This window comes from Pagrus pagrus (assembly GCF_965226575.1).
Source record: "Pagrus pagrus genome assembly, chromosome: 6".
NCBI classification, from domain to species: Eukaryota; Metazoa; Chordata; class Actinopteri; order Spariformes; family Sparidae; genus Pagrus; species Pagrus pagrus.
Genome location: NC_140190.1, coordinates 24,228,336 through 24,239,535, shown reverse-complemented (window position 1 = coordinate 24,239,535; position 11,200 = coordinate 24,228,336). Strand labels below are relative to the sequence as shown.

The 11,200-nt window shown below is 37.5% G+C and overlaps 1 protein-coding gene across 3 annotated transcripts; it reads right to left on the bottom strand.

Moving 5' to 3' along the window:
* Nucleotides 1–2,052: 2,052 nt before the first annotated feature.
* Nucleotides 2,053–8,198, bottom strand: mpv17l2 (MPV17 mitochondrial inner membrane protein like 2). 3 transcript variants are annotated; one of them, XR_014622731.1, is made up of 7 exons: nucleotides 8,128–8,198; nucleotides 6,484–6,702; nucleotides 5,604–5,765; nucleotides 5,223–5,299; nucleotides 3,673–3,801; nucleotides 3,125–3,289; nucleotides 2,053–2,934 (listed from the first exon to the last, which is right to left on the bottom strand). XR_014622731.1 is itself a non-coding variant. In XM_084354644.1 (6 exons), the coding sequence occupies exons 2-6, from the start codon at nucleotides 6,671–6,673 to the stop codon at nucleotides 3,191–3,193; spliced, it is 657 nt and encodes a 218-aa protein (XP_084210770.1). In that variant the 5' UTR covers nucleotides 6,674–6,702; nucleotides 8,128–8,198; the 3' UTR covers nucleotides 2,053–3,190. The 3 variants fall into 3 exon arrangements, 2 of the variants coding, with proteins under 2 accessions (XP_084210770.1, XP_084210771.1); XM_084354644.1 differs by having other exon boundaries at nucleotides 2,053–3,289; XM_084354645.1 differs by lacking the exon at nucleotides 8,128–8,198 and adding an exon at nucleotides 7,996–8,113 and having other exon boundaries at nucleotides 2,053–3,289.
* Between the last annotated feature and the right edge of the window lie 3,002 nt (nucleotides 8,199–11,200).

Genomic DNA, 11,200 nt, shown 5'->3' with positions numbered 1-11,200 from the left:
ATAATGTAACAATAAAGATGTGCTCATAGGACTGAGCATGATTGATTTAACGTTAATCTGTACTCAAGGACCAATGTAATGCAGTCTGTACCCTTAAAAGTATCAAGTTCAGTACCCAAACCTTGACGTAACTTACCTATTTTAACCCAAAACCATGATCTTTTCGTTAAGTACGTTACATAAGTTACAAAGTGGACATGAACAGAAGAAAAGTCCTGTGTTCGACTCATCCATCCACCCCAACCTCCTCTGTATTTCACCTAACGTCCTTCTTTGCTCCCTTCATAATTACTACACCCGCTAGAGGTCGACAGACATTTTAACCCCCTGATACAACAGTCAGTGAGTCTTGTGAGGACAGGCCGTCTCATCTCTGGTTAAGAAAAAAGAAGAACTTGAGATGTAATAAGTGAAGGAAAATATGAGAACCTGACTCTGACATGTGTATCTGCCATATAATATTCCCAGCACTTGTCTTAAACCTCCTCCCATGCTTGGATAAAGTGTGTCCCTCCATGAGACTCATATGCTGACGCAAAACAGAGTTTTGCGTCAGAGGCTGGAGGAGTGTTGAAATCTTTAAAACATGACTGACGAAAAAAACGTCAGTCACATTCAAACTCTTTACAGACGACCTTTGAACTCAATCCACCTCTGATATTGACATATGACAGTTTTCATCTTATCTCACTCACATCTTTAAGTCGAACCTTTGACTCTGTCTTACGTGTGTGTACATTTGCGTCATAGAGAAACTACTACACCCTGACAAATGTTGAGGCGTGTATGTGTGCACTGAGGGAGGAAGGAGACAGGCTGCTTATTGCCAATAAGGTTAAAATATACCACATACCACCTCTTGCCCATCATGTTCAATGCATTTCCCATGGAGCAGCCTACCACAAACATGCAACCTTTATGCAACCCTCAAAATTTAACACATTGTACACATCTTGTATTTATGAATGTTTGAAACTTCTAAAAGTTAACATGATGTGGAGTAAAACAATATGCATTAATTTTTCAAAAACTGTAGTTGCTGTAAAACAGTGTTTTACTGCCCTCTCTGGTTAAAAGTTTCAGGACTGTTTGACACACAGCATTACTGATAGGTATAGGTGGGTGGGGCCCGAAATGTGCTCTGTTGCACCTGTAACCACACCCAACAGTGATGTCACAGAGTCCTGGCACGCACCTGCACATGACAACACCAAGGTAAAAAGTTAAACTGCTGGAGATCAGCAAGAAATACAGTTTTCAGGGAGTGTTAAGATACTCTTTAAAAAATCAAAAGAAAGAAAAAGAAATAAAACAAGGACAACTTAAATGTGATTTCACATAATAATAATAATAATAACAATAATAATTTGTAGTGATTTCTGAAAGAAGCCTCAGTGAGATGAATCACAGACTAGACAAACCACTTAAAGGGTTTTAAATAGAAAAGTTTGTAACACTACCTTTTTTAAGTTTTAAGATGTTAACCTGTGTGTCCTCGTCTTAAACTGCCACCCTGTTAGGATAAAATATGATGGGAATAAACCACATATTAAAAAAAAACAAAAAACAAAAACATGTTATGCTAGTTAGCACAAGTGTGCTGTCTCGCACAGCAATATATACTGTAGATTTATATATCTAACAGGCTGGGAAATCTATTACAAAGTAATAAAGAAATGCATAAAAATGCTGATATGTACATATTTGTCATTTAAAGCATCCATGTTATTTACAGATATGTATAAAAGATTACACCTCATGGTTTTCACTTGTAAGACTGTGTATGTCTTCATGTTTAATATATAATTCTTTATTTTACTTGTAATCCTGTTAATAATCCCCTTTTTACTGAGTGCATCTGTAATCTAATTACATCTTTATTTCTGTAACTTTACAGGAATACGGTTACCTTTTTTGTATCCTGATTATGTAATCCCATTACTTGTATTCCATTACTTCCCAACCCTTTTAGACAAGGCACTACAATAAACTCATTCATACTTGGATAACAGAGTTTATGTCTAATGTATTTATAAGCTTTGAGAGAGTTCATGTCATTTCATTTTTTTATTGCCATCTCTTCTTTAAATTACACTGATAGTAAAATTTAACAAAATAATTACAACTCATCAGAATTCTTTAAAGACCTTTACACAAGTTCTTTACACACATTTGTAAAAAAAATTAAATATATATATACAGTGTATAGCTCCACAGATTTCTGCTTTTATGTTGACACGACATGCTGTCCTCTATCATTACAAAACTAAAAGCATTTAAATCACACGTTAGCTGCTGTAGATATAAAGTACAGTACATCACATCAAATTCTGTTCTTCAGTCTTTCAAGAATCAAGTTTACACGTTGAAGATTTGTATAATACAAAAAATAGATCTTATTCTTATATAGATTTAATAAAAACCACAATCATGCAGTTATCTTTAACTTTAGGTACCTCAAAGGAATAACCTGAAGACAAGAGATTATTTGGCATGAAAATAGAGGGCAGCACTGTTCCACATATTAAGGCAAGGTTAATGCAGGTTAATATACATTTAAAACAGCAGCTGTTTTACTGAAGCTGTTTCACAGCAAAATGTTGATGAAGGTTCTCAGTCATCCAGGTCATGGTAAATCTAGGTTCTGTACTGTAGGCAACTAGACGTGTTTCAGTTTCTTGAAGAGGTTTCACTTCTCATCCAAGTGGCTTTTTCAGTTCTAACTGAGCAAAAATGATTCTTTCATGTCAAACCAGAAAAAGTTTCTGGAAGAAGTCTGTTAAGTGCCTTGCTGATTGTCTTGTTAATGTCAGCAGTCGCACTCGTGCCTAGGTTGTGATAAAAAGGAAACCACCACCATCAGAGGTGTCAGCATGACAGGCAGTGAAACAGCTTTTCATCCCTGAACGTTTTCTTTCTGGAGTGCGCCTCATTCTGGCATAAATAGACGGATAAAATGAACAGAGACGCGTTAAAACTCTGCAAACATGACAGGAAAAGTGTTCCAGCACTTCAGCTTAAACACACACAACTCCTCTGAGCTCAGACAGACATGATTTAAACACAAGATAGGAACAGATTATCAGAGGAAAGACCATCCAAATATAATTAAGAACATTCTCACATGGAAGGCGGAAAAAACTAATTCTTTCTTCGCCTCCGACAAACGACTTCACAGTGAACCTCGTCTCTAAGATTTCTCCTCCAGAGGTTTGGACGGTTGGAGCGCTTCCTGCTGTACATCCTCAGCACTGCTGTCTGATATCGCTGCGGTGGGGTCGACATTATCCTGTCAACACAACAGAAACAACACACATCAGTATAATCAATATCACTTCTGAGCACGTAGAAACTCTTAAAGACACATTGAACCACATGAGCAGAAACCTGGAGAGAGGAGTTTTGATAATCTAATAATAATAATGTGCCCTTTTATAACTTGACATACTGTACATTAGAGAAGTACAATAATACATACAGTATTATACTGTTACTGTACTGTTAAAGTGTTCCTTTACAGCACAGAGAACCTAAAAGCTGTTAAATGATCATATAATAAGTAAACATAGAAAAAAGAATAACAAAGAATAAAAGAAAAAAAAATGCTCTTCATCTTTAAAAAAAAAAAACAGATACAGAATGTCCCTTTAAACTCCTGTATGGGAGACTTACTCTGTGTTTGAGGTAGGACAGGTAGGTGTCCCACCCTAAGGTGATAAAGTTGATGTACACAACACGGAATTTGGGCGAGAGAAAGTAGAAGTTGATCATCTGAGCGGCAGGCCAGACACACCAGTCCGCCTGCAGGAAAGAATAAACAGATAAGTGTAAACAAACCAGCAAAGATTACCCAGAACAAATATCCTTAAAACTGTGAGATGATGGGGGAGTTTGCTGAGCTGGCTTGGAGATCGACACACTTTCAGCTGGCAAACAACCAAGATTTGTCAGCTCAGGTCCTGATAAGTTCAGGTTGGGTATCCGTGCTCTAATATCAGTTTTTGAAACCAAAAGTAGGATCAGCGACTCTCTCCTCTCTCTTTTTAACACAACCTCGCCTACTTGAAAAACAAAAACAATGCTGATGCTATAAACACACACTGCACAAAGCACACCTTTCGCAGGTGAAGAAACTCAAACTGTTGTTGACAGTTTATTTTCCAATTGAGTGGTGAAATATTATTTCAAATAGAGTGTGGTGCCTTTAAAAGAAATATGGCCGTCGCATCACACATCATACCATATTAGAGCTGTGAATCTTCACTGGCCTCACGATTCGATTACGATTCAGCTGTCAATGATTCAAATGCAAACACATGTCCACACAATGATCAGACTACAGCAGTCTACAAAATAAAAGCTGCATCTTTTCAAAACATAAACATTACGAAAGCAAAACATTTATCCATCTGCAGGGCCTTACACGTTTGTTGTAATCTACAATACTATTGTTTTCACATAGCAGCTTTAAGATGAGGCATCTATTGACTCTGCTGCACACACCTCTCTCAGAGTTGAACAGCAAGTTGACAGCACCTCCTCAGATCTTGGCTGATTAGCTGGGCTTGCTGTAACAGTTATTATTTATGGCTGCAGACGTTGGCTTCAGGTGAAAATGGTGTTCCCAGAGATGTCCGTTTAACAGAATATTCTTATACTAATGCATCGATGCAGAATCTTCCACGTCCGCATCCCGATGCATCTTATAATCGAGAAATGTCCACACCTCTATACCATATACAGTCTATCTCTTTAAAGACGAATTTGCCAAAGTAATTTAAGGTTGTCATGGCATGAAACCTATGATCTGGCAATCTTTACAAATCAAGACTCAAAAATCGAGAGTCAAATCTAATCTGTATTTGTAGAATCAGGACAATCCTAATTGGGAGATTTAGTTTTGGTCTTCTTCTCCTGGGGCAGCAAATAACTGCACTGATATGATCCTAAAATATAAACGCTTGTGGGCAGAATTTAGCAAATTTCACATTTGAAAAGCTGAGAAGAACAAAGTTCTGGAGTGATGCTCATTCAGCTTTCTCTTTTTGTGTTTTACATGCACACCAAAGCACAGAAGCTCAGACAACGCCATATGAAAGAGCTGCAAAATTAACATCCCATCTCTGGTTGAGAACAATGGAGAATTTGCAATGTCATGAGTGAAGGATAATGTAAGCGCTGGTGCAATGATCTGCAGGTCAGACCCTGACAGGTGTACTTGCCTTATAAAATTCCCAGAACTTGTCTTTGAACTCCTCCCATCCTTCCGATAAAGAGTGTCCCTCCATGAGACCCATACCTGCAATAAACAGAGTTGTCTGTCAGATGTGCGTCAGTGCCACATTTCATCAAACGTCAAACTCTTTACAAACGACCTTTGAAATCAATCCACCTCTGATATTGACATACACCGGCTTTTGTCTTCACTCACCCACGTCTTCCAGTATGACCTTTGAATCTGTCTTATGTGTGTGTACATTTGTGTGTCATACAGAAAGTGCTTATGCGCTCACACCATGAGAAATATTAAGGTGTGTATGTGTGCACTAAGGGAGGAAGGAGACAAGCTGCTTAATGCCAATAAACTCTGAAATCCTTCTCACCTAAAAAATACCACAGCCCGAGAGTCGGTGAGGCGATCATCTGGTCCACCAGAACCTTCTTGCCCACCGTCTTCATGGCTTTTCCAACATACACTCTGTCCAGCCAGCCGTACCAGTAATGCAGCATTGGACCCATGGAGCAGCCCACCACAAACATGTAACCTTTAGGGGTTAAAAAGGAAGAAGGGAGAAAAGATTTAAAATTCAACACACTGCACAAACATTATCCAAAATACCTTTTTCAATAAATAAATACCTTATTCTTTATTAATAAATGCAGATTCATGAATGTTTATATTTTCCTTGTTATCCTCATTATCTTACTTTAGTAAAACACAATAAACTACAAGATTAACAAAGGATTTTGCTCCTGACACTTAACAGTGGCTTATCACATGGCTGAAAAGTAGTGTTTTACTGCCCTCTTTGGTTAAACGTTTCACCTCAGACTCACTCTGATTTTCACTTCACTGTGTGAGCACACAAAGTAAGAAGGGCAGTTGGTCATGATCACAATGCTGCTATTGCAGATATCTATCTTATATTGATTTGGACCGTTTCTTAGATAAACGTTTTAGTCCATTTTCATTGAGGATCTGCTGTAGGAGTAAGAAAAGTTTGATTTATTCCTGTAGAAACTGTTGATTCTAACAGATTCATCACCGCTGCACGGATATTCTCTGTAGCCAAAAAGCAAAGACAACTTATTTCCGTTTCTGTATCCTGCACATGGTCAGTAACAAAGCCAGTATATTTCATTTAATTGAGCCAGAGGCCAGTCATTCAGTGGGTGAAGCAAGGCAACAGCACCTCCAGGGCTGACGGTGCAAATCCCACATTGCAATAACAACATCCTCCTAGCTTCACAGTTTTCTCTTACCTGTCCTCTTCCAGTCTCGGACTCTGCCCGGCTCCTTGCGTGTCTCCCGGCTCTGCTGCAGAATGTCTCCCAGCGCCAGCATTCCTCCTCCACTCAGGGTGTTGGTGAGCAGCAGGTACCGGCCCTGGAATAACGGCCGCCAGGAGAACTGTATCCGCACCAGAAACTCTTTACCCGCCCGGGGAAGCATGATGTCTGGACCACAGAGAGTGCTGTCATCTGCATTAGAAAAACAGCTGTCTGTAGAAAATCATTTATAATATTCTAAATTATTTCACCAATGCATTTCAGCATGTGGCCTTGAAGATGATTTAAGCACACAGCTTGTATGTTCTCTACAACAAGAATTTCCTTTTTTTAGTCAGTTATTCTGAAGCATTAATTCTATGATTTGCTGGTTTGGAAGTCATAGTCTTAAAAACAAGAAACAACTGTTAAGAAATTGTTAGGCAGTGCTGTAAGATTACAGACTATTACAGTCAAATACTATTGTTTTAGACCCTCAACATCTTTTATAGGTTGAGTTCCAGATGCTTCCATCAGGGCAGACGTTCAGTCTCCCTAAGAAAACGGATACAATTAAATTTTTTTCCTTCGGCTATTGGCTTTTTAAACAAACTATAACCTCCATGATCTACGGTGGTGTGGATCTTGTCTCATGTCGTATGTGCATGTGTTTGACTACTGTCTGTAAAGCAAGTTGCCCCACCTGGACATTTAAGTTTTACTCAACTCCATTGTACTTAAAGGCTGCACCTCCTCAATAGAAGTTTCAAAATAAGGGTACAGGACAAATTAAAAAAACAAAACACATCAAGCAATCACAAAATGTCTTAACAAAAATAAGAATAGAATATAAAAACTGGGGAAGTATTTAAAGAGGCTAAAAACTACAAAACAGTTATCAAATAATGTTGATAAAAACTCTCTTGGTAAAAACTCCATTCATTCTCTTTTGTTGTAAACACAGTAAATCCAGAAAACCTCTCTTGTTTTCTTGTGAAGTTAATCACCCCCCCTGGGTCTTAAATTAACCTTGTAAATGCCAAATAAAGACAAAAATGAATGTTAGGCCTCCGAAAAATGCCTTTATGTATACTTTATAGTACGAAAGTCCCATAAGTTATTGGTTTGCAGTTGATTATCGTTAAGCTATTCAACCTTACAGTCTCTCCTGTGACATGATGATTAAAGCTTTGTGGTTAATTTGCCGTTGTTGGTTTTATTTTTCCAGACATGAAGTGTTGCATCAGTTCAAAGGTTCAAAGCTCATCTCAGCCGGTGCTGCTGTATGCTAACAGCTAGCTTAGCTTCAGCGGTCCGGATGCCTGGGTAATTTAAACCAGGATAAACCTCTCGGCTGCCCCCACTACGCAGCCGGAGACAACTGTTTACTGTGCCGTTTTCTATTTGGCACAACACAAGCGCTGACATTCACTTTTAATGTAAAAATTACACTTTTAAGTTTACAATGAGCTCTCTGCTTGTTGTTAAACGCCGCATGCAACAAACCGGTGACAGTAGAATCAGAGCCGGTGTTCTGGCTGTCACAGTCTATTCTCCCGTCGATATGTGATTCAGTTAGTGGCTAAACTTAATCTGACTACAACCTGTCATCTGTGCTAAAACGATATACAACCTTACCTGTGCTCTAAACACAACCAGGGAGGCGAAACGCTGTAATCACAGGACGGAATCACTACCTGAGGGAGAAACACTTCAACACAGGAGCCGCCTTACAGAGAATACATTAAATGTGTGCGCGCCACCTGCCGGTCTGGAGGAGCGATGGTCAGAACAGAGCACAACAATATACAGCTGCAGCTTGTAAACTTGTAAATCAGACAATGCTTGAAAACAGCTGGGAAAGTTGTAAACAGCAGGGTGGCTGCTTTCCAGTAACAGTTTTATTTCAGTTGTTCCTCAATAGCATCAACAGAGAGGCTATCTCTCAGAGAAATGTCAGAATAAAGTCTCTCCTACTTTTATACACATTTTGCTGTTGTGTCATTTTCAGCACACATGACGTGGGTTCATATTCCACACACATTTAACACAGGATAACTCAAGATCCAAACAACATCAACTGAATTTTGATATTTATGAGGTAAGAATACAAACTGAGAAATATTTATTTTTTCCATAACTGAATAAACAAGCTGCTCTCAGAGGAAAATAAGGTCCCAAGAACACTGTTTGAAGCTAGAAAGGTGGCAGGGTCCGCCACATATAAACAAAGTAAAACAGAAATAAATTCCGTTGCCCTTATGGCCAGTTTGCTCATTCAATATATTCAGTCACGAAAACGAAGAGAGTTTGTTTATTTAGTTTGTTTAGGCATAAAAAAAAAAAAATCAGTCAAGAAAGATTTTTCTTCTGATTAAAATTTCTTCCCCAAAACCACACACACTGTAAATAATTTTGGGCTGTTTCAACTTAGAAGTCTAAGTTCAATTGCTGCCTTAAATATTTGAGTTAACTTAATTTAGGTTGAATAGTTCATTTAAAATCTTGCTTTAAGTTTTCTTTTCTTGTGAAAAACAATTTAAAGTTAACTGAACTTGAAAATAAATCTTCAGATAACTTTAGATATTAAGTTTAATTAACAACTGTTCAGTGACAGTGACAACCATTACAAGTAAATTTGATATCTTTTTAAATTTGATAATTTCTTGGAGGAGTCAGTTCTGCATTTCACACAAAGTGTAGCAGCAGCTCATTTTGAAGTTGACTGTCACAAAATCCACATACAGACTTTACTTAAAATAGCGTGATGGGCTAAAGAGTGAATTCAAAACTAACCTCTATCATGGTTAGAATGTTTTTGTTATTGTAAAAAAAGCAACCATGTTTTCAACCATGACTTATCTTAAAGCGTATTAAAGATGTGCAGCAAGTTTCCATGATATATGTTTTCTTCAAACTATAAAAAAGAAAATGTTGACTCAAAGGTTTTTATTTTTAGGTCATATCAGTTATTGGGCTCCTTTATTGCTAATAATTGGAATCTGTATCTACCCAGAAAAAACATAAAGGTCAATTCCTATAATAAAATCTCAGCCTTTGCTTTTTGACGTATGGATAACATAACATAACAGCTAAGCTTCACGATTAAACTGAACCAGTTTGTACTTTGTGCACATCAACAGACTAACATTACTAACATTAATATTCTGTCGTCTAATATTCCTAAATGTGCTTTTAGCTGATCAAACTGTGCAGATTTATTATAATATGAGGATTTATTCAAATAGATGTCATATTACTAAAAATATAATTAACAAAAGATAATAAAATTAACATAATAGTGGTCAAAGTGATCTATTTTATGATAGATACAGTTAATCAATATGCAGTTTATATTGGCTGAGATTTATTTTTTTTTACCTTGTATTGTATTATTATTATTATTATTATTACATTAAGATATTATTGCATTGATATTTTTGCAAAAACCATAATGAGACTAGAGTCTGTGAATGGATGAAAACGGCAGCAGTGGTTACTGCTGACCCCCTGATCAATAATTCAGGCTCTCCCGCAGCACTCATCAATAATAAATGACAGGTCGAGTATTTGAGGCGGAATATAGCAGAACGGTTACGACGAGGCTCCGGATTGGTCAGACGGGCTGTCAATCTTCTACACGGTCCCAAAGAACCGCCCACCTGTCATTCATTCGGCATTCATTTAACGACGTCTCGTCTCTGGCTGCGTAAAGATGGCGGAGCTATGGAAAGACCGGAAATGTATGTTTTTTCAGTATAAAAGCGTTGATTCGCAACAATTGACCGATGTCAGTTGAGTCGGCGTCAGTTGGGTCTGAAAACTACAAGATTATAAATAAATAAATAAATAAATAAAAACAGTTGTAGAGTTATTTGTCTTAAATGAATGTAGTGTTTAGCTTCCTCATCATTGCTATTTCAAGGCTGGAGGCTACATTAGCTGCTACTAGCATAACACGCAACGCTCAACAAACGCTCAACAAACTGATCAAATCAACTGTCTGAGTTCAAGTTGCATTGTGGGTAATGTAGGAGCCCGGTTTTGACCGTACCATTGTGTCAGTGTTTTAGGAGTGGAACTAAATCACCTATAAAGCGTTGAAGACATTGTTTAGTTATTTAAGTTATTATTATTATTAAGTTAGTCTTTGTTGATGTTTAGCAGGTGCAGTATTTCTTTGCTGAGGTGACGGCCATGTTGGTGGTGGTGATATAGGTTAGGCCTATATTGTGCAAGATGATGTAACTTAGTTCATTAATCTGTCATCTTTTGAATTGACAAACATTATATGTGTAATTCACGTCACAGTTCAGACCAAATCAAAAATCAAATGGATCATGGATCATAAAATAACTTCCATACATATTTATTTAAAAAACAAAACAAAACAAAACAAAAAAAAAGAGGGGGAGCCACTTCGCCTCTCAACAATCAGCTATCTTCCACCAGAATAGCCTACAGCACCTTTAGTTTAGGATAGGCTGTATAGGCTATCAGTCAGACTTTATTTGTAAAGCGCTTTTCATACAATTTAGAGTGATTTAAAGTGCCTCAAGTAGCACACAGTATGTTTACAGAAAATTTGAATGTATTACATTAGCTCACAGTTTGCTTCCAAAAAAACACTGCCAACTGAAGTTAAACTTTCGTATGTATTGGGATTTTAAGTATCTAGACAGTCACCTGATTTCATTGTAATTATCACATT

Bases quoted from the DNA above. Each gene is read 5' to 3' on its own strand.
- mpv17l2 (XM_084354644.1), bottom strand. From the start codon at position 6,673: ATGCTTCCCCGGGCGGGTAAAGAGTTTCTGGTGCGGATACAGTTCTCC. The intron at 5,766-6,483 runs GTAAGAGAAAAC...TAACCCCTAAAG, and splicing joins CCGAGACTGGAAGAGGACAG to GTTACATGTTTGTGGTGGGC. The intron at 3,290-3,672 runs GTAAGTCTCCCA...TTGTGTTGACAG, and splicing joins TGTCCTACCTCAAACACAGA to GATAATGTCGACCCCACCGC.